The 24,272-nt window shown below is 42.4% G+C and overlaps 1 protein-coding gene across 1 annotated transcript in view; it reads right to left on the bottom strand.

Annotated features, from left to right (window-relative positions):
* ADGB (androglobin) overlaps positions 1-24,272 on the bottom strand; it is a 488,973-nt gene that overhangs the window by 256,581 nt on the left and 208,120 nt on the right. Inside the window, exons 8-9 of the mRNA XM_082252536.1 lie at positions 3,454-3,548; positions 2,024-2,195 (exon numbers count right to left, since the gene is read on the bottom strand). Of these exons, the coding sequence (XP_082108662.1) occupies positions 2,024-2,195; positions 3,454-3,548 (267 nt within the window). The remainder of the gene's footprint in view (positions 1-2,023; positions 2,196-3,453; positions 3,549-24,272) is intronic.

Raw genomic sequence — 24,272 nt, 5'->3', positions numbered from 1 at the left:
GACTTTATGTTTATTCAAAATTATGTTATATGTTTTGATCACTATTTGAGGGTTTATTTTCTTTGTTTAGACATTCACCGGTTGAAGTACTAAATGTATTAATTATTAGCGCTGCACATATCTCTTTTTATATAGCGTAAAAAAAAATTTTGTAATTGGCAAGAAGGTATTAGACAGCTGGAATGTAGCTGCCGAGGATGTGATAACATCCAACAGTATAAATAGCAAACTAATTAACAAAACTTGTGACCTGCAAGTTAGTGTAGGTATCAATGAGCCATGTAACGTTGTCGCAGGCCGTAAAACAATAGGCAGAACAAAACACTGAATATGAATAAACAGCATGATCTGCAACAATAAAATAAGAAAGAAAGAAAAAGGAAAGAAGGATGTTCACAGTAGAAAGATGGGAAAGAGATGTTGGGTGAAGGGGAGGGGAGTGAGCATCAGGAATGCCCAAGACCAGCATCCCAAAGCTAGACTATTATAATGAAGTATAGCTCTCCAATGACAGTGATGTATGGGCATATTGTATTCACGGGGGTCCAAATCCGGGAGAATTTGTTTTGCGTGTCCTACAGGATACTGGTCAATTTCTTGTTAACAAAAAACCCATCGATCCACTGGTGAACTTCCCCAAAGGAAACAAGTTGTTTATTCCAGGCTTTGGCAATATACTGTTTTGCTGGTAACAAAATGTAAGTCACCAATTTAAATTGGGTTTTAGTAAAATTGGGGGGTTTAAGGTGTAATAAGACATACCAAGTGTCCTTGGGGAAAGGGCAATTGAACAATGTACTGTATGTATGAGCTTCGGGACCTTGGTACAAACGGCGTGAGCATGGGACATATCCACCAGGTAAGTAAAACGTTGCCCGGTGTTGCGCAGCCACGAATACACAGACCAGTATGGGAAGGCTGAAGATGGGCTACACATGATAGGACCGAGTACCATTTGGTAACTGTCTTGAATGCAGACGCAATAGTATTCACATTAATCGAGCAGGATGCTATTGTGGCACAGATTTGCAACAGTCTGCTCTATCCCTGGTGCTCCAGAGGTCTGTCTCCCACTTGGAAACGTAATCGTGATTGGTATGGTCATTGAATTTATTCAATTGAGAGTAGAGATCAGTGTAGGAGAAAGAGGTGTATGGTGGCATGTACGTTCAAATAGTGTTAGCTGACTCGTAAAGGCTTACTTAGTGAATATGGGGGAGAGCCAATGTTTTAATTGTAGAAATAGAAATAATTCAGAGGACAGGGCATGCTATTTTTCCCTAATTTCTTCCCAAGTATAGATGTTGCGGCCATTAAAAAAAGAGTGTGTGCAAAAAAATTTATGGAGGTGCCACCAAAGGAAGGCTCCAGGGAACTCCAGTCCCGGAGTAAACATTGGGTTACCCAGAAAGGGTTAGGGGGGTAAATGTGGCAAGAGCAGTTTACTAAAGTATTTGGTGGAATCCCAAATAGCAAGAGTATGCCTCATAAGAGGGCTACAGAAAAACGGGTCGAGATTTAGCTGGGAGCTAAGGAAGTGAGCAAACAGCAACTGGTTAGCAACAGAATGCCTCCAAATCTATCCACAGGGGAGCCTGTCGGGAGACAGGGAGGTCAAGGGGGTAGTTTGTATAGCTGCAAAATATTTAATGAAATTAGGGACTCCAAGACCACCCTGTCTTTTATCTGTGTTGTCTGTGTAAACATTGTATATGGGGAGACCCAAGTTTTTTATTGAACCATAGGAAATTAGATATGTGGTTTTGAAAGGATTTCAGTGCTTATGATGAGATGGGGACTGGGATAGTGAAGAACAAATATAACAGCTTTGGTAGTATTGTCATTTTGGTAGCATTGATCCTCCCTATTCAAGAGAGATGGTGGTGGGACCAGCTGGGGAGGTTGGGATCTGGTTGGCAGCGTTTAGGGCTTGATAAGAGCAGGTGAGGTTAATTCCTAAGTAATTAAGGTGGGGCTGCCAATTTTCTAAATGTGAAGCATTCGTACAACTTCATAATATTACCTTTGGCTTCATCTGTTATATTTACTTCTTTTTTTTGCTGTAGTTTCCATCGTGGAACAGGAGGTGTTTTTGGTGGAGCCCCCAGTGGACATGACCTAGTCCTAGACACAAGTACTGGATGATTGTAACTGTGAGATAATCCATAGTGTCTCAATTTCTCTGATGAGTCAGCCTAAAAAAAATCAACACCTTAATTTGCGTACATCACATGAGTACCAAATCTTTACATATGTACTGTATATACAGTAAATGGCACTGGATAAAGCACAGTTGGACCGTTTTTCTCATTAATGCCTGTGAACCGAGTCATCTTTGGTTATCCAGCACAACTGCACATTATTACCGTCATCTCCATCCTTCTACTGTATACAAACTTTACATTAGCCCCTTCACCTCCTCCCTCTGTGTATGAGCCATGCACTGTATCTAGTGCACCATTACTAAGCTCCATGTTTTAACCCCCTTAAAATCAGGATGTTTTTTTCATTTCCAAAACATTGTTGCAAAAGACTAGATCATCTTGGGGTGTCTAGGTTCCAAAATGGAGTAATTTTCTGGGTGTTTGTATTGTCTCAGCATTTTTTTTAATAGAAAGTAAGGATATATTTATTTAAATGTTGGTCTTTTTTCTTGTACTTTTTTAAATGTTGGTCTTTTCTTTGCTTGTACCGTGGTGTTGCCTGCAGCTAGAGGCATCACCCCGGTATCGGTGTCCATGGCCGACGGTCGGCTGACCTGTAATGACAACCGATGCGGCTGAGAAGCCACTCAGCTGTCATTACAAGGAGCGGGAGGGGACGTCCCCCCCCTCCCACCGCCTTCCGCGGCTCGCCCGGGTCTCCCGTCCCACCGGGAGACCCGGACATCCTACCTCTACTGCCGCCGCCGAAGAGAAGACCATGTAAAAAACCCGGAAGTGATGTCATAACATTACTTCTGGGTATTTGACGCCAATTTAAAAAAACTGACAGCATTCAAAACAGCTAAACTTGGCGTTTTGAATGCTTTTCGGTGCCGAGGAGTACCTTTAGAAAAATAAAAAATAAATTTTTTTTACATGTCCCAAAATATGGCAGATATCGGCTGATACCGATATCCGATGACCAAAATATCAGTATCGACATTAAAAAAACAATATTGGTCGATCACTAATTGCAACTATATGCTGATAAATGACATTTTGGGCCTATAATGACCATGCACTGAAATTAAATCATAACTGTAGCTTTTACGATTAAACTTATCCTATTTGATATCATACTAGAATATGTATGAATATGCAGCACTGTATTAGAAGTTATATACAGTATAAATGTATGGAGTATTTGTGCTTTTAAATACAAATTGGGCTCCGGTAAACAAATAAATAATTTATAAAAGTTCTACACAATCTTGTCTTATAACGGCTGAATGATTTCAAAAGTCCTCACCATCTGCCCAAGTATGGAAATCTTCTGTTCACTCAAATGGAGTGGTAAGTAGCTGGCATACACAACCATCTGGGGCACTGGCGTTACAGAAGCGGCTGTTAAAAAAAAAAAAAAGTTTATATATATACTTTATACAAAATCTTCATACACTTGTTTCATCCTAAAAGCTTTGAAGTACAAAAATGACCAGCTACAATAGATTCATACTAACTGAACAAATTAAAGTACCCAAAATAATATGTTAAATATAAGTAACTCACAAAAGTTTTCTGAGCCACTTAGTGCTGCAGTATTTGATACAAATGAGAACCAAACTGGTATTTGGAGACTTGTAGCTGCTTGTCCCAGTGACACAGCGGCTAAAGCCAAAGTAATTTAGGAATGTGTAAAAAAGATAATTGCATTTTTGTAGATAAACTCTCTAAGGAGGGTCATATAAAAAAGGCAATACATGCTTATTGTTAGGCTTTGATAATAACGAAATCCCCAAGGTTTATTTCACTATGTTCTATTTTCGTTGAGTTGGGAACAAAAGATATAATTGGGTCAAAGGCATTTTAGTTCAGGGAAAAAGGAAGGTACAGAATGTAACAGTTCCCTGTGGTCATCTGGTAAAATGAGAACTTGGGACAGGGTGAAAAAGTACAAGTAGGCTTACGTAGTAACAGGTTATGTGCAGTTTCTGTTCCTTTTTTAAAAAAAAATAAATTGCAGCAAGACCTGCATATTAGCTTTTCCTTAGCTGGGGGAAGGATAGTTTAATTCTTATTTAGTGAAGAGTTATAGCAGGCTGGGTCGATATTTCTATAATGGTTTTTTATACTTTGGAGCCCACATAATCAACAAACTACCAAAATAAAAATGAGAAAGACAGGTTCCCAAGTAAAAGAAAGTATTGTTTGGTATGGACAAAAAGCAACAGTTTCAGAATTCTATACTAAGAAAAGGAACAAAACATAGATGGATTATACTTGTGAATAGATCGATGCAAACCTAAGCATGATTACCTTATATTTTACTTGAGTTAGTTTAGTATAAAAAAAAAAAAAAAAGTAATTTCTGAAATGTTAATCTCTCTCAAATTTTCCAGTTTGAGCGGTGAAATATAAATTATATATTAACGTATTCGCGCTTCAGATGGTGAAAATTGATATAGTGAAATAATATATTAAAATTAATAAAAAATATTTTTTGTGAAAAAAATATAAATGACCTGTCTGAATGGAATAAATTCTTAAAGCAATTGTCATTTCAAAATAATTCCACCAGCAGGTAGGCCAAATGTTGGGCTATTCTAAGAGTTAGGCTCCATGTACACGGGACGCTGGAAATGGCCGTTTAGGAGCAGTTGGGCGTTTTTTTCAGAAGCCCCTGAACCCATCTACATTTTATCTTATCTGTCCATGTACACCAGGTCGTTTACAGTCATTTGCAGGCAGTTGCGTTCAGGGATTGTTTTTAGAACGCAATTATTTGCGTTCGAACGTGTGTTTCCCGGCGTTTCAAACGCACAAACGCGTCCGAACGCGCCTGAACGCGTCCAAACGCGTCTGAACGCGATGACCCGCGTTTAGCGTTCGCGTTTTTCCATTTTAAAGGGGAATAATTTTTTTGACCTCTAGGAACGCTTCTAAACGCAAACGCCCGCAAACGCCGCTAAACGCCCACTAAACGCGGGTACAAACGCGACCGAACGGACGTTTCAAACGTCCTAAAAATTCCAGCATTCAATGGGACTTTTAACAACGTCCCGTGTACATGGAGCCTTAGTTCAAAGCTTGGTCAGAAACAGGCAGATTTTCTTTCATTACATATATTTCTCTTGGTCAACAAGGTAATCCATTATAGCAGTAGTTTAAACATTTAGTAGCTTATAATGGGAAACAAAAAATATATTGACTCTGACTACCACAAACTAATGACAGCTCCCCAAGCTGTCATCAAGAATGTAAACAAAGGGGCATTGATAGTGGCTGATATCATCCTGTTACTCATTTACGTGGAGGGGCAATTTATGGAGGTTCCCTTATCTCAAAGGGGGCTTCCACATTCCGATAAGCCTATCTTCCAGGTCAGGTATGTGGGGAAGTAACTCCTGTTCTCATCAACAAGGGCCTGGGACCCCTTGCAGGTTTTTTTCTCTTGGAATGGATTTCTGCTTAAAATCTATAGCAGATCTGAAGGGTCTGATTGTGGATTTCTGGGGGGAATCCCACTGCATCTTTTATTTTTATTTTTTTTGCTTTTTTTTTCATTTTTAAAGTGTAAACTGCAGCAAGTGACATCTAAAAAGAAAATAATGTAATAACTGAAATTTCCCTGCTGACTTCTTTTGTTAAACAGCATGGGGACATTAAGGGTCTGGTATGTATTGTTGGGGTAGGTTTTCATGCTGTTTTTGCAAAAAAAAAAAATAAAGCCAGCAGGGAGATGTGAAGTACCTCAAATTAAATTACTTTTCTTCTTTTAAAAAGTAATTTTTGCTGCAGTACCTTCTACACTTGGACAGATTCTTAACAAAAAAGTGCAGCACTACTGGATTACCCTTAAAAATGATATATATTTTCATAAATATCTAAATGCAAATAACTGCAGTGAAATTTCCCAAATGATCATTCATGAATGGGGGTAAAAACCCCTCATCATCAAAAATATCTGATCCATGCTTATATATACATAAGTATATATGGGTAAAAGGGTAAGTGCCCTAAACCTGCCTGTGCAGGGGCGAATCTGTACAAGTTAGATATCTAAAGCTGGATACACACTATACAACGTTTGTTGTTAGATTTCCTTTAGATTTTCCTTCAACTATGTAGTACAAGAGCCTGTATGATTGCATACAAATTGAAAGTGTTTAGATTTGACCTCATATTATATGGTTTTGGTAAATCTAAAGGAAAAAATCTAAAGACGATTGTATAGTGTGTATGGCCCATGAGTGGAAAACCATCCTACTTTAGGTCTTACTGACCTGTGACCACATATAGGTCAAAAGGGAAAGGTGGGCACATGATGTGACTAGTGGCAGTGTTCACGAGGTCTTACAATATATAGCATAAGAATCCCACAGACACATAGAAGGAATTTCAAAATAAAGACTTTTTGTGCACTGCTGTTTAATAATTGGCAGGACTTTGCGAACATTTTCTCATTATTTACAGAGGTTACCACCACTATTCATCACAACTATTTGGTATCTCTAAAATGTTGCATGTGGATACATATATATGTATATATATATATATATATATATATATATATATATATATATATAAATATATTCCCTATAAAAGAGTTCTTCTGTGAGCTTGATATGTACAGTATTAAGAAAAGTGAGTAAACCCTTCACATTTTTGTAAATATTTTATTATATCTTTTCATGTGACAACACTGAAGAAATGACACTTTGCTACAATGTAAAGTAGTGAGTGTACAGCTTGTATAACAGTGGAAATGTTCTGCCCCCCTCAAAATAACTCAACACACAGCCATTAATGTCTAAACCACTGGCAACAAAAGTGAGTACACCCCTAAGTTAAAATGTCCAAATTGGGCCCAAAGCGTCAATATTTTGTGTGGTCACCATTATTTTTTAGCACTGCCTTAACCCTCTTGGGCATGGGGTTCACCGGAGCTTCACAGGTTGCCACTGGAATCCTCTTCCTCTCCTCCATGACGACATCAAGGAGCTATAGGATGTTAGAGACCTTGCACTCCTCCAACTTCTGTTTGAGGATGCCCCACAGATGTTTAATAGGGTTTAGGTCTGGAGACATGCTTGGCCAGTCCATCACCTTTGCCTTCAGCTTCTTTAGCAAGGCAGTGATCATCTTGGAGGTGTGTTTGGGGTCATTATCATGTTGGAATACTGGCCTGCGGCCTAGTCTCTGAAGGGAGGGGATAATGCTCTGCTTCAGTATGTCACAGTACATGTTGGCATTCATGTTTCCCTCAATGAACTGTAGCTTCCCCGTGCTGGCAGCACTCATGCAGCCCAAGACCATGACACTCCCACCACTATGCTTGACTGTAGGCAAGACACACTTGTCTTTGCACTCCTCACCTGGTTGCCACCACACACGCTTGACACTGTCTGAACCAAATATGTTTATCTTGGTCTCATCAGACCAAAGGACATGATTCCAGTAATCCATGTCCTTAGTCTGCTTGTCTTCAGAAAACTGGTTGTGGGCTTTCTTGTGCATCCTCTTTAGAAGAGGCTTCCTTCTGGGACAACAGCCATGCAGACCAATTTGATGCAGTGAGCGACGTATGGTCTGAGCACTGACAGGCTGACAGACCCCACCCCTTCAACCTCAGCAGCAATGCTGGCAGCACTCATAGGTCTATTTCCCAAAGACAACCTCTGGATATGACGATGAACACGTATACTCAACTTCTTTGGTCGACCATGGCGAAGCCTGTTCAGAGTGGAGCCTGTCCTATTAAACCACTGTATGGTCTTGGCAGCTCAGTTTCAGGGTCTTGGCAAACTTCTTGTAGCCTAGGCCATCTTTATGTTGAACAAAACTTATTTTTTTCCGATCCTAAGAGTTTTTTGCCATGAGATGCCATGTTGAACTTCCAGTGACCAAAATGAAAGAGTGAGAGTGATAACACCAAATTGAACACACCTGCTCCCTATTCACACCTCAGACCATGTAACAGTATTGAGTCACACATGACACCGGGGATGGAAAATGGCTAATTGGGCCCAATTGGGACTTTTTCACTTAGGGGTGTACTCATTTTTGTTGCCAGCGGTTTAGATATTAAATGGCTGTGTGTTGAGTTATTTTGAGGGGACAGCAAATTTTCACTGTTATACAACCAGTACACTCACTACTTTACATTGTAACAAAGTGTAATTTCTTCAGTCACATGAAAAGATATAATAAAATATTTACAAAAATGTGGGGGGTGTACTCACTTTTGTGAGATACTTTATATATAAGCATGGATCTAATATTTTTGATTGAGTGGTTTTCACCATCGTAAATTATCATTTTGGAAATTTCACTGCAGGTATTTGCATTTAGAGGTTTAGAAGAGTGGCAAAATATATTCTTTTTTTTGACTGAGAAGGGTACATTAGTGTCACCTAGGGTAGTGCCCTATGCATGGCTTTTTTTTTTTAAATGCCTTGCCTATTAGGCTTGCAAATGGCCCTATTGATTTTAAAGATTCTGCTCTCGTTGGCTTTAATAAGGCTTGGATTCGGCATCCTGGGACATTCAGTTCATCTCTACTTATAAGATTATAAAACAATCTTTATGCAAATGTCATGCTTACTCCACAATGACCATTATCTGTTGTTATAATAAACATGAACAATGGAATCTGCATTTTAAAAAAGAACAGAAATGTCCCCGGTTATAATCTTCCTGTATTGTAAACCAAGAAAATTATTTTGATAGTGTCAGGTTTTAAGCAATAGTATGACTAATAGTAAAATGTGAATTGTACTAAATAAATAAAAGGGATATTTTAGTTACAGGTGGAGTTTGATGAATTTAACTGTCTAACTGACTTCTATAGTTTTTGGTTCTTTTAACATCCACTTTGCAGTTAACTTCCCACTCCCCTCCTGGTGCATTTTCTTTAAAGCCAAAGTACATTTTAGTCTATATTAGCTAAATACATTCTAGGATCATCAAAATAACTAGTGTCTCAGCTCAATCGTGTCCCTGCCATCATGCTGTGGAAAAGTACCTCTGATTTCTGTGAAGAAGCAGTGGTATCTCTGCACAGATCTGGCACATCCCTTATAGAGTCAGAGCTATAGCAATGTAATCAGCAGAGCTCATGTTGTTTGCTGTTTGGAGAGCTATAGGTCTGATTCAGCAGGGGGCGAGTCAGATTCTGTAGAGAGATCCTTGCTCATACAAAGAGCACAGCTCCTTCGCTGCAGCATGCTGGCAAGAGATGGGCTTTTATACTCAAGCTGTGGATGATTTGTAACACATTTTGCACATCTTTTGTTTTGAAGCACTTGGAATGCATTTAGCCAATTTCAAGTTCAAGTTCAGTTGAGCTTTCATATAGAATACAAAAAGTAAAATCCAAAAGGAAGAGTCTTGTGGCCAAATCAAGTGTGGCACAGGAAACTCAGTTGCAGAGGTTATAATGTCACGGCCCTGACAGATACTGTATAAGAAACTGGTCAGTAGTTTAATTCTGCAGCATATGCTAAAACTGAAATATCCCTTTTGGGTAAAGCATTCAAATTTTTACTCTCTCCTTATAAACAATTATGTGTTGAAATCCTCCATTTATCTGTGGCCATGTGAAACAGAAAAACAGAAAAATAAAATTGTAGGAAATAAAGATAACTAAAGCATTGCAACATCTAAAATCAGTTTGTGGCTGTGTTCTTACTCGGGTAATGAAGCTACAATACAAAATATGCAACACTGTCTACCCAGTGACCTTTTTCTTGTTTGCGCATGATATATTGCTCTGTTAACATGTATCTATCCTGTTGAATGATTTGGCTACAAGTATGCCATCTGCCTTCTTCTTCCAAATATACACAGTGTACTGCCACTGGCATTGTGTCAATCTGTGTTTTGCCAATTGCTTAAGAAGCATCTGACAATACTGTTACCGCTGTTTTGAAAATCTTGTTGTGATACAGATGGCCACATTTGCATAATTTTGCATTGAAAGTATGTAATTCTGTATATGCATCAGATTCAGGCAACCCTATGCTTGAAAATTGTGAACATGTCTCATATGTTCAGGTTGTTTTATTGATAGTGATCCATATGGTAAAGCCTCAGGTGTTGGTGCTTTTTAAGCAGGGCTGGATTAACATAGGAGCTATTGCAGCTGCAGTTCCAAACCCCTACCTTAATAGAGGCCCAGCTGCCCAAAAAAGGAAAGGCCATGCGCGGAAAGTGCACGCCAATGCAGGGATCCTACACAAGCTTGGGGGCCCTGCCATTGTACAGGAGCACCCTTCATCCATGCAGCTGAGAAAAATGAAGCCCTCCTGCCAGGACTATTTTCACCATGACTGTAACCTGAAGGAGGAAGGGGAGCCAGTACTAGGGTCTCGAGCCCCCTAACTCAGCAAGGACTGAGGGTAAGAGGATGCTTTTTTTGCGTGCTAGAGAGTTGATGTATTCTTATTATCTCTGAATAGAGGATAGTGGAGCTAAAAATAAAAATCAAGCTCATGTGCTTTGGTCACTTAAAGGGTCAATCCATCTGAAAATGGATAGTTCAGATAGAGATGAGATGGCGTGCAGCCCCAGGAACTCAGTGCAGGAGTGTTGGGAGTTCTTCAACACCAGGCCCATAATGCTTTTCATTAGGGATGGGCCGAACACCCACCTGTTCGGTTTGCACAAGAACATCTCGAACAGGGAAAAAGTTCTAGCGAACATGCGAACTCTATTAAAGTCTATGGCAGGGCTCAAAATTTCAAGTCCTGAGCTACTAGCCATGCCTTAAGGGTTACTCGCCACCAGTTGCCCCACCTAACCCCTACCCTGCCCCGCCCCTAAATGTGCCCTCAAAAAAATATTTTATAAAATGACACTGTTAAATGTTTTTGCATGAATGCAGAAGTTGCACAAATAAGTATTAACAACAACAGTGTGCTTGTATGTGCGTTTTACCTGGATTTTAGGTGCACTTCTATTGAATTCTATTACACGCGTTTTCTGAAGCTGCATCAAAGATGCAGCATGCAGGACTTTAAAGCGCTTTCATGAAAAAGCACTTTGTAATAGAAATTCAATAGAAATGCACCTAAAATCAAGGTAAAACGCACATACAATCACACTGGCCAAACCACAGTTCACCAGTTATTAGGGATAAGAGAGTGAATAGGGGGGGGATCTGGGTTGTAATAATATATGTTAATGAAGATCAGAGTGAAGGACTGTAGAGAAAGTGCTAAGGCTGTATTTTGGGACAGGACAGGGTCAGCTAAATGGCTGCTTGGAATGCTCAGAAGCTCCTAGTGCGCCCCCCCTCATCACAGATATGGACACTGCCCACCCCTGCACATACCGACAGTGTTCTGTCTCTTCCTCTCCTCTCTCGCCTTCAATCATTTTCCACTCACAAAATGCGAGCAGGCGAGTGGAAAATTTGAGGGCTGATATACAATATTTAAAATTTTGACTCATTAGTCCAGAGCACCTGCTACCATTTTTCTGCACACCAGTTTCTATGTATTGTGCATAGTTGAGTCGCTTTGCCTTGTTTCCACGTAGAAGGTATAGCTTTTTTGGCCACAATTCTCCTATGAAAACCACTTTTGGCCAGACTTCTCTGGACAGTAGATGAGTGTACCTGGGTCCCACTGGTTTCCACCAGTTCTGTGCTGATGACACTGCTGGACATCTTCCAATGTTGAAGTGAAGTAAGCATGGTGTATCTTTTATCTGCTGCATTAAAGTGGTTCTAAAGGTTCAAGGCAAATCCTTTTCTGTCAGCAGCCCTCAGCTCCCCCTAATATTTACCTGAGCCCCACCGCAATCCAGAGATGTGCACAAGAACCTCGACTCTCCCTCCTCATGGGCTGGGACAGCAGCGGGAGCCATTGCCTCCCGCTTCTTTCAATCACAGCCAGTGAGCCAATGAAAAGAGAGTGGATGGGGCCAAACCACTGCTCTGTGCGTAAATGGACACACAGAGCAGCAATTCGGGAGCAGGCCTGCTTTGGTGCCCCCATTGTAAGCTGCTAGCTCTAAGGACACTCAGCAGGAGGGAGGGGCCAGAAGCACAAGCAGGGGACCCAAGGAGGATCAGGGCTGCACTGTTGCACAGATCAGGTAAGTATGACATGTTTGTTATTTTAATAAAACTGTGTCCTCAATGTTGCCCGTTTCTTTGTGGTTTTTCAAAAGAGCTTTAACAGCACATCTTGAAACCCCAGTCTGCTTTGAAGTCTTTGCCTAGGAGAGACTTTGCTGATGCAGTATACTTGTTTTGGGTTTTGTTGCTGTGCTCAGTCATGCCATGGTGTATGACCTGTGACATTAAACTGTCTTTTAAAACCTCACCTTAATAGCAGAGTTTGGCTGTTCCTCACCCAGTTTTAAGCCTCCTACACAGCTGTTTCTGTTTCGGTTAATAGCTGTGTCTCAACCTACTGATGACATTGATGATCATTACCCCCTGCTTGGTATAATTGGTTAATCATACACCTGACTCAAAATCTACAAAATCCCTGACTTTGTGCAAGTGTACAAAGTGTGCACTAATGGGCCATACACACTATAAAAACACAACAAATGGATGGGAATATAAGCGCTCCCCAGAACAAATGCAAGTGGGCACAAGAGTCACAAATGAAATGTCACAATGATGAATAGTCACAATGATAAAATGACTAGTTTAATATGAAACTGGCATGAATGCTGGTAAGCAGGATATGTCCAAAAGATAGGCAGTACCTGTAGTGGAAATCAGGGAGGCAGATGGAAACATCTCTCAAATCACCCAGATGGTGGAGAAGCCCAGGGAGCGACCACACATGAGGAGTGGAGGAGAGGGAGATCCGTGGCCTGAGGGTGGTGGGGAGAAGCACGGATCTGTGTGATTTGAGAGATGTTTCCATCTGCCTCCCTGATTTCCACCAAAGGTACTGCCTATCTTTTGGACATATCCTGCTTACCAGCATTCATGCCAGTTTCATATTAAACGAGTCATTTTATCATTGTGACCATTCATCATTGTGACTCCTGTGCCCACTTGCATTTGTTCTGGGGAGCGCTTATATTCCCATCCATTTGTTGTGTTTTTGTACTGTTCTCAGCTGGATCTAAGCATGGGACAGCTGCACCCCTGACATGGACTAACTGGCACCTTATACATGGCCGTCCATCCCATTTAGCTTGATACCACAGGTTTTTGGGTTTTCTGATCATCTAGTTACCAGCGTCAGGATTTTCTTGCGTATTTTCCATACACACTATAAGATTTTCTGAAGACTTTTTCCTTTAGACTTACCAAAACCATATAATATGAGGTCAAACCTAAACACTTTCAATTTGTATGCAATCTGGCAGGCCCTTGCACTACATAGAAAAGGTAAATCTGAAGGAAAAAGTCTTCAGAAAATCTTATAGTGTGTATGGCCCTTTAGAATTGATTCAGGTCTGAAGCCAAAAGGTTGTCACATCAAATATTGATTTGATTTAGGTTTTTCTTGTGTTTGCTCATTTTACATTTTTTAAATTGATAAAAATAAATAGTTAAAACATATAGTTTGGAAAGCATTCTTACGTTACAGCATTTCTTCACACCTGCCTAAAAATTTTGCACAGTAATGTAATTCATCATAGACAAGTTTAATAAAGTCCAAATGAATGCTATCACAACCAGTAACCTGTCAGAAGGGACAAAAAAAAAAAAAAAAAACTACACTGAGACAGAGACAAAGCCATTTAAACATGTCTCCCGAGGCAAAATCAGTTCTGTAATTACCCAAGAAGAAGGCTCTGTAGAGACCCAATCAGTACAATATTGGCATACCAGGAACCTATTTAAGCATCCATATGAGAGCTGTAGCCAAAGTGTCTTCCAGCACAAAGGTCACACAGATCCTTGTGATCAAGCCCTTTGTGGTGAAACATGTCAAGGAGGTGCCGGGTTTGGGCTGCTTAAATTAAACAAGCTGGAGAAGCTTAGATTCGAAGTGTGGATTTTATTCATTTATTCTTTTTGGTGATAAGCAAAGACGGGCTTCTTTGAGCAAGCACCTGATTAGCCCATATACTCTTGGCAATGGGCTACTCGGGTGCTTGAGAAGAAAAGAAGCCCATCTTTGCTTGTTACCACTGGAGCAGTGCTTGTAATGTTCTGGTACCTTTGGGTACCCTAATTACTCTTTCATAAGTGTATGCGCCCCACCATTCTCTTTTGGTAAGGTGCGCATACACCTTTAAGACTGATGCTGTCATCACTGAGCGCCGGACTGGATGGCTATTTAGATCGCCGGCTCTCACTCACATGTGTTCGTTCAAACTGCTTTGTGCCTTGATGCTAACCTGTCTTGAAGCTCTCATGCTTGCAAGCATACCTCGCTGTCGGAACCACGCTGCGCTGATCCCTGTATCCCGCTACCGGATCATCCGCTCTTGCCGAACCTCTCCTCTGCTACATTGCTATTAGTGATAAGTACCCCACAGGGGAAACCTCTATAACTTTCATACTAAAGCTTACACTATCTAGCTCTGCATACTAAGGACTATTACTACATCTGCATTATCTAAGATTGCTAGCTCTTGAGCCTACTACCACCTGTTCTTGCACTGGGTTGATCTCTCTTGTATGTCCACCTGCTACTCTGTCATCTGCTACCATACATGATTGCTAAACCTATCTGCATCCCATCTGCTACTATCTTACTTTCAAGAACATTTCCTTTCAAGTGTCTGTCATCTACCATCTCTACCCAACCTGTCTCTTCAGCCTATCATCACTGTGTTACTATATACATAAGTCACTCTAGGAAACATCTTATTGAGTGTGTGTATTTACTTGCTGAATTGAGATCATCCACACATGATGAGTCATTGAGAGTTGGGATTGGTGTCTCAGCGTTTCTCTACATGACTACTGAAGTGGAATATTTCTGCAGCTGAAAATCCACATCATACATAAAACGCAGGAGCGTTACAGTGCTGTGGGATCAAGATGTTACAACTAGGGACTTGTTCACAGAGGCACAATCAATTACATACCAAAACAACTAGAAATATATCCACTGAGACTCAATTATTACCCTAATGACAAAAGCAGAAAATTTCTCACAGAGAAACAACATGTCCTGTATGGACACATGCAGAAAACTTTCACAATTAAAAATCAATACTGAAATGACACCAGCAGTCAAAACAACACCCTGTTGCTAAGATTGCCTCTTACAGAGTAGTTCCCTATATGTAACATGCAAAATAGCAGACAGTGTGTAGCAATAAGTAATATGCAGAACAATGTACAGAACCCAGTGGTTAAAGCTTATATTCTTAAATCCATGAATGAAATTAAAAAGAAATTGTAAGCAGGAAAAACCATCAGTTTCAGTGGGAGGAAAAAAATGACCTAACATTGGCAAGTGGAAGTGGAAGGAAGAAAACCTTGAGTTGGTGGGTAGTGGGAGAAAGATTGCCATGATACTAATAATCTGTGTAAGACAAAATGTCTCAGCATCTGTTTTTAGGAATGGAAAAAAATTCCCTGACATCAGTGGTAGGTGGGAGTAAAAAATTGCCCTGGCTCTGGAGGTAATAATTCCCCATGTGTAAGTGTGTGTGTGGGGATGGGGGGGTTCTGTAGATTAGAGTGCTGAGGAGCTCTAGAGTGGAAGTGGGCTTAAATACACTGGAGTGGGGTGTGGGTTCTGAAGCTGAGGTGGACTGGGGTCCTTTGAGATCTGGGCAAACCATTCGAACACAGGGCCCCGCTGCCACTCTTCAGAACCCCCCCAGGATTTTGCAGGACAGCTCAACATGATGGCCAAATTGGGCAAACTACCACCACCTAGCTGGGTTGCCCATTTCACTCGGGAACTTACTTCCAAATTCTGAATATGAAAAGTGAAAAAGCAAGCAATGTGAAAACTGGAAAAGTAAGTAACTTAACAATTGAACAACAATGTCCACATTTTGTGGAATCGGTAGCTATGGTGCTCCTCTTTCCCTGTATCTCCAACTCTCATCAGGTGCACACCCACGAATACATCCCCACTCAGATGTTCTGCTTGTCAAGAAGAAATTAATGGGCGAAAGACTGATGCTGTCAGGTATGTTACCCCCACAAAGGGGTGAAAAATATCCACATGTTGACCATGTTGGAGGAAGGTGCCTTCATTAGACGCTGGCTCAGTCAGATGGCAGGATTGCAATGCACAGAAATAACTACCAAACATGAAGGGGACACTGTGCAGAAAATAAAATAGTAATTTAAGCCCATAGAGCAAGAAGTTACCTATCAAATTATGGGAAGGTAGTACACAATAGCCAACATTTCAGAAACAATGTCATAGCTCCCTACTTTTGACTGTATGGTAAGTACGCTGGAGGTAAAATTGAGTTGCATATATATTTTTAACCTCATTACTAAATAAGTAGAACAACAATGTGGCACTGATAAATGCAGACAATTTAAAGCTTTAAAGGTTATTGCACGCTCAACTTTTGGGTAGTGTTGGAGCTTGCCTTTCTTTCCAGTCCCCACACATTCTTACTGGCCCATCACCATGATTGCCTGCCTCATTGCCCATGGGGTTGGCAACGGGGTGTAAAAACTCAATCACAACAAAGAAGTCTTGGACCTTTACTGGTTAAGAATGGCCTGGCATTCAGACATTATAGCAGTTTAATTTAGTTTTTTAGTGATTTTTTTAGTGACAGTCACTTTTACACTACCAATTATACATTGACAAGAGGACTGTCTACTTCTAAAGTGGGAAATAAAGAAAACAGCTGTAATAGCCTGCCAGCTGCCAAATCAATCCTCTCTCCCTTATTGTCACATGGCAAGCTCTTATATATGGAGTTACGTTGCCAAGTAGTTTAAAAAATTGACAGTTCTTTCTGTGTGGAACTGTGGAGCTAAGTTTTGAAGGGAAAGGGCAAAGTATTGTATCCTCTACATCACAGCTGCTATAAGGTACAATTCCATATGTCTGATAGGTGTTCAGTCTGTCACTCAACTGAAACAATGATCTGTATACAAATTTACTATACCGCTAAAGGGATAAAAGAAGTGGGCATTTTAGTTTTCATTATGTGGTTTCCTTGGGCAGACTGTGGAATATGTATGGAGATTCTCACTCATAGCATTTCCATCTGTAGTTCACTAATGAATGATAAACTGAAGACAGTTTTATTCAGATGGCTCTGTACTATTTGCTGTGGTAGCTCTGCTCATTCATTAGTAGGAATTTCACATGCAGATACAAGTAACTGGGCATTATGGAAGTGTATTCTATCATTTAGAGACTATACTGTTACAACTTAAAGGTATGTCATTGAGTTTATGTTCTGGATACAAATAAATTGATAAACTTAAGGTGTTATAAATTTTTTCTTATTAACGTGAGGGTGTGGCTATGCGGCAGACCGGGGAAGTGATCGGGTGAGCGGCGACAGTTCCTCCATGTCTAGCACACTAGCATGGAGTTGGTGAGGACGTGGGGAACACCCCAAACCCCATATTTTACATGCGCTGTTGATGTTGGTTTTATGTGAGTGTGACTACTATTTTTTAACAATAAAATTGGAAGTTTTAAAACTGTATTGCACTAGTGGATTCCCCTTTGTTTTTCCCTATATGTAAATGCAAGAGGAGAAATCATTTAAGGAGGACCTTTAAAACTTACTAATGACATGGCTGTGATTGGCCAGTGCAGCATGTGACCCAGAGTCTATATAAGCTGGAGTCACATAGCGCCGCGCGTCACTCTGCTCAAACTATACTAGGGAGAGGTTCCTGATATTTCTGCTGAGGGAGAGATAGGAGATTACTGTAGGGTCAGGCTGGAGATTGCTTTGAGGGAAACCATAGGAACAATCTTCAATAATCATACAGCGATCTACATTGATTTGATTGTGTGGGGGTGCAGTGCACAATCTTTTTGCCCGGAGGGAGAGATAGTAGATTACTGTAGGGTCAGGCTGGAGATTGCTTTGAGGGAATGCATACATAGGAACAATCTTCTTTAATCAGACAGCGATCTACATTGAATGTATTGTGTGGGGGTGCAGTGCACAATCTTTATGCCCTGACCTAAGCCCAGTGAGGAGGAGAAAGGAGAAAAAAAAAAAACTTGTATCAGTCTGTTAGGTGGGCGGCTTGTGGTGCTTCACATTTAATGCAAGCTCAGTGCATATGTGTCTGCTTAATCTGCATTTAAAAAAGAAAAAAAATGTGTTCCTTCATATTTAACTTTGACATACAGTCTTTAGACAGACTGCTTTCTAACCTGCTCTTCAAAAAGCACCAATGTAAGGGGAAAATAATTATTTTCAGTATTTAGGGATAAAAAAATATTTTTCAGTTTTTCATTCAGATGGGTTTTTTTCTTTATTCAATAGCGGAATAGAACAACAGTATCCAACCTGTTAGGCGTGCGGTGTGTAGCGGCCATTTACTGCAAGCTGAGTGCATATGTGTCTGCTTAATCTGCCTTTAAAAAGGAAAAAAAAAATTTCCATCATATTTTACTGTGACTTACAGCGTTTAGACAGACACTGCATTTCAAATCTGCTATTCAACAAGCACCAATTAAGGGGACAATTATTTATCAGATTTTCATTCATACGTTACAGTGCGATACACCCATTGCATACTGTTGTATTCCGCTTTGCAATAAAAACCCATTTAGGGGCAAAAAAAGTTGATAGCGGCCCTGTCCGCATATGTTACAGTGAGATACACCTATTGCATACTGTTGTATTGCGCATTGCAATAAAAAAACAAATTTAGGGGCAAAATAAGTTGATTCCGGCCCTGTCTGCATATGTTACAGTGAGATACACCCATTGCATACTGTTGTATTGCGCATTGCAATAAAAAAAACCATTTAGGGGCAAAAAAAAGTTGATTGCGGCCCTGTCTGCATATGTTACAGTGAGATACACCCATTGCATTCTGTTGTATTGTGCATTGCAATAAAAAAAACCCATTTAGACAGAGTGTGCATGCACGGCTGCTCTGACATGGTGAATTAGCCAGAGAGCTTCGCGCTTCTCCGGTCTACAGAGGGCCCGGCACCGGCTTCAGTGCGCGCTACACCCCGCATTCAGCAGCATCGGCATCCCCTCAAATCAGCGGCCCCCCTTTGGATGTCGGCGGGTCACCGGAGAGAGGTCTCCCGCCGTCTACACTTCTCTTCCCCGGAGCGGGACCCGGCCAAGATGGCGACCGCGCCTTCCCTCTCCTCAGAGGAGCGCTGTACAAGGGAGGTAGGAGACACACTGGCTTGCCTTATGGATATTCCATCAGCCTCCCCAGACCCCTGGTCCTCCCCAGCGACCCCCGCTTATCACCCACAGCCCCCACTTGCCTCACCAGCATCCATGGAATCTCATCAGCAGATCCATGGAGCAGGCCCAAGAGATCTCGGGGTTGCAATCACCTGAGGCCCTGGCTTTGCAACACCAAATAGTCCTGAACTCTCCAGGACACTTCCCTGGCCTCTCACTTTTGATGGCCAACACTGCTTGCATCCAGACTCTACAAGATCAACTAGAAACAGCACTAAGTAAACTGGATGATCTTGAAAATAGAAGCAGACGCCTGAATTTCAGGATCAGGGGGATCCCTGAGACAATAACGGACATCCCAGACACGATCAAAGTTTTTATTAAGGATCTTATCTATGACCACTGCTTGGAAGTCGATCGGGCGCACAGAGCCCACCAACCACCCTGCAAAGATGGCCTCCCCAGGGACATTATTGTCAAGACACGCTTCTATGGGGTTAAGGAGGAGCTCATGAAAAAGAGTAGGGGTAGAGAGGATCTATCCATCCAAGGACATAAGATCCAACTCTTTGCTGACCTCTCCCCCTTAACTATACAGCGCCGCAGAGCATTGAAACCGCTTACACTGGTGTTATCTGCTAGAGCACTGAAATATTGGTGGTCCTTCCCCTTCAGGTTGAATTTCCAATTTCAGAACAAGACTCACAGCTTCTCCAACTTCTAGGAGGGTGAAGGCTTGCTCCTGCAACTGGGCATCACCAGGGACCCGTCGCCTGCTTCATCCACCTCAAGAAGGGAATCTTCCAAGCGACCCCCACCGATCAGCCCATTATCCTCAGTCTGGAACAAGCAACAGACGAAACGCCACCGTGATGTCAAGCCTCCATGATGTTTTTGATGATCCTCGGGAATCTTCTTCTTCTTGCCGTCGAAGTTCAACCTTCTTCGCCTGAAAGGGGTCAGCATTGATCCCTGCCTCCATTTGTGCCCCTTTTTGGAACTATTGTTTACTTTTTGATCGATATTTTTGTTATTTTTAATTGGACATTTCCTTTTACACTTTTTTCATCACCGACCATGTTTTTGATTTTGAGCTGGTCAGGTCCTCCCTTAAATGCTGGGACTACTGAGCATTGTTAAATGTTTGATGAGTTGCTGTAGGGTCCGCAGCTGCCTCCTTCCTCCCCTACCCCCTCCATGTGCCTATCCCCTCCCCTGGCCTCCTCTCCCCCCTCCCATCCGCCCCTTCCCCCTTAACCCACCCCCTCTTCCTCTTCCCTCTTTTACCTTTCCCTTCCCCTCTCCCCTTTCCCCAACTTCCCCCTAGAGCCCATTGGGAAGCTACCCACACCGTTTGACTAGGGGTGTTTCTAGTATTTTTTACTGTTTTCTTTCAGGAATGCTGGGCTGGAGCCCTATGGCTGGAGTGGCCTTAATGCGCCTCCTCCTGTCGGACGTAAGACATCTTCATCTTACATCCCTCAGGTATGTGCCCTGACTCGTTCAGGACGCATCTACACACATGATGGGGAACTGGGGGTTATGCCCACGGTCTCCTCATCACCCTGCAAGACCATGCTCTTGCAGTTTTCTCCTCCCTTAGCTGTCCTCTATCCCCTCTTTTTCTCCTTTTACTGCTTTTTTTTCTTCCTTCTAGCCTCCTGCGGTCCAGCCGGTCCACTACCGCACTTGCTCCACCTGTCGACGCTGTGACAAGACACCTCCTAGGGAACCCTCAGGTCACTGAATGGCCACTTGCAACTGCGTACCTCCTACCCACGCGACATGCAGCCTAACGCAAGTACCGTCTCCTCTTTACAGGTGGCATCGCACAACACACAGGGCTTGAATTCTCCTGTTAAACGTAGAAAGGCGTTTCAGCAATATCACTCCCAAGGAATGGGGGTCCTCCTGCTTCAGGAGACTCACTTTCCGGCGTCTTATCAACCGACATTTGTCCACCATAAATACCCCTTATTTTTTCTTGCCAATGCTCCCTCCAAACAGAAAGGGGTGGCTATATTTTTTCACAAAATCCCTTCCCTTCTTGCACCTACACACTGTTAGGGACCCCCAAGGTCGATACATTATGGTCAAAGGCCATCTACATGGTATCTTGTATACATTTATCTCATATTATGCACCTAACAAGGGACAGGCAAAATTCCTCTCCGAGATGCTTCTCCTCCTTTCTCCCCACTTCGTGTTGTCATTGGGGGGGGGGGGGGGCGGGGACTCTAACCTAGCCTTCGACTGCTCACTAGACAAATCTGTGTCCTCCTGTGGCAGGCACCGGCGGTCCTCTAAACAGAGCCTTCAAGTGGCCAGATCACTTCATGCCCTAGGCCTGATAGATATACTGTATGGCGCGAATTGAACCCTTCTACCCGAGATTACACCCATTTTTCAGCCCCACATAACTCGCTGGCACGAATTTACCAAATCTTTATCCCCACTACTGACATACCCTCTGCCCAGAAATCTAAAATCCGGGACGTCCCTTGGTTGGACCACTCTATGGTCACTCTGCAGCTCTCCTGCTCCTATCAGCACGGGGGTCCTGCTCCTTGGAGAATAAACGACTCCCTTCTGAGCGACCCTGCTAGATGCTCCATGATAGAATCTGCACTTCGCGACTACTTTACTCTTAACGATCTCCCCGACACCTCTCCCTCCACCCTCTGGGGGGCCCATAAAGCAGTCCTTTTGCTTAATCTGGCCCTCACCTCCTCACCTCAAGCTTGCACTGACAAGGGGCTCGATCTTATGCATTCCGGGATAAACTGGGCACAAAATTTACTTCAAAACTCTCCCCTAAGTTTAGGGCAATCTCCCTACCCAAAATTAAATCCCCCACTGGCGTTCTTACCAGCAATCCCAATTCCATCATGGACTCTTTTCACTCTTTCTATTCACAGCTTTATTCTGCCCCTACACCCCATAAGGGGGATACCCGTGATTCTTTCTTGGACAATGTACCGCTCCCCCGACTCACACCATCGCATAGATCCCTCCTTGAAGCCTCTATCAGCGAACAGGAAGTGCTAGATGTCATCAAGTCTCTTCGCCCAAACTCCACTCCGGGCCCGGCGGTTTTTACAATACTTACTACAAGGCTTTTGCGTCCATCCTATCTCCTTATCTGGTCAGGTTCTTCAACGCTCTTAGGGGCGGAGCCCAACTAGAAGATGCCTCTAACAAAGCTTACATTTCTGTTATCCCCAAACTGGGAAAGGATCCTTCTGAGGTGGGAAATTACAGACCAATTTCTCTCATTAATAACGAACTAAAGATTATGACGAAAATTTTAGCTAACCGCCTATCCAGCTTTATTGCCAAATACATACACAAAGATCAAGTGGGATTCATCCCGGGCAGGCAGGGACCTGACCGGGTAAGGAGGGTGGTGGACGCCATCTCTCTGCTGAACTCAGGGTGGGACGGAGGCCCATCTCAATCTGGTTTTCTACTATCCTTAGATCTACAAAAGGCTTTCGACTCCCTATCTTGGCCCTTTCTATTCCTCCGAAAAATGGGGATTTGGTCCCTCTTTTATAACTATACTCACGGCCCTTTACTCCCACCCAGTGGCTCAAGTTAGGATGCAGAGTTGCTACTCCGCAGACATTTCAATTTGCAGTGGAACGAGGCAGGGGTGCCCTCTTTCCCCACTCCTTTTTGCCATAGCCCTAGAGTCCCTGGCAACGGCTATCCATCTTCACCCTGATATCCATGGCCTACGGTGCGGGACAAGAGACCCACAAATGCGCTCTGTTCGCTCTTTGTCACCTCGCCCTTGATTTCACTTCCCAATATAGTCTCCCTTCTGGATGCTTTCGGTGAGGCTTCAGGCCTGCGAGTCAACATGAATAAATCGCTAGCACTCAACATCACCCTCCCTTCACCACTGGTGGAGCGCCTTAAGGATCATTTTCCCTTTTCCTGGCACTCGAACGCCATTCCTTACTTAGGAGTCTCCTTAACTCCTACAATAGACACACTTTACCCAGCCAACTACCCACCCATGATCCAAAAATTTAAACTGGATCTCTCTGATTGGTCACGTTGTCACATTTCCTGGTTAGGCAGGATCAATGCGGTCAAAATGAATCTCCTGCCGCATATTCTCTACTTGTTCCGCTCCTTCCTATCCCGGTGCTGAAATCTCACATCCAGAAACAAGGACACATTTTTAAGTTTATCTGGGGAAGGAAGGGTTATAGGATTAACAAACACACTCTCTTGCGCTCCCGGAAACAGGGGGGTCAGGGAGTTCCAGACCTCTGGAAATACTATCAAGCAGCACAATTTGCTCTATTTTCTATTATCTACTCCAGAGGGGTTATGCCTGACTGGTACTCCATGGAACGTCAAGCAGCTCCCCTAGACACTATTGATTATCTGATTTGGAGACCTGCTCACTCTCGTCCCCCAGTGATGGCCCCCTCCCTCTCTCACTCTTTCTCCATCTGTGATACAATACACAAGTCATTGAAGTTCACTTCCCCCTGGGCCCCCCTCATCCATATCTTTCATAATCCGGCCTTCCCTCCTGGTTAGAACATAGGGGCATTTAAATGGTGGACAGACAAAGGCCTATGCAGAATTGGCCACTTTTAGATAGCTCGGGTCCTCTAACACTCTCTCATTGTACCACTAAGTTGAAGATGTCACCTGTGGAGAGATTCCGTCCAACTCAAATTACGCATTTTCTTCACTCACTTAGGACCAGATCCCCTGAACCCCTGTGGGTAACCCCTTATGAACAGTGGTGTGCTCAAATTTTTGATGTCAATGGAGGAATCTCTCTCATTTATACTCTACTGAACGACGTTCAAACCAAACCTACTTACATGCTCAAAT

The sequence above is a fragment of the Pelophylax lessonae genome (assembly GCF_965119305.1).
Source record: "Pelophylax lessonae genome assembly, chromosome: 3".
In the NCBI taxonomy this organism is placed as follows: domain Eukaryota; kingdom Metazoa; phylum Chordata; class Amphibia; order Anura; family Ranidae; genus Pelophylax; species Pelophylax lessonae.
Note: the sequence above shows the minus strand (reverse complement) of the source record. Positions and strands in the feature narration are given on the sequence as shown.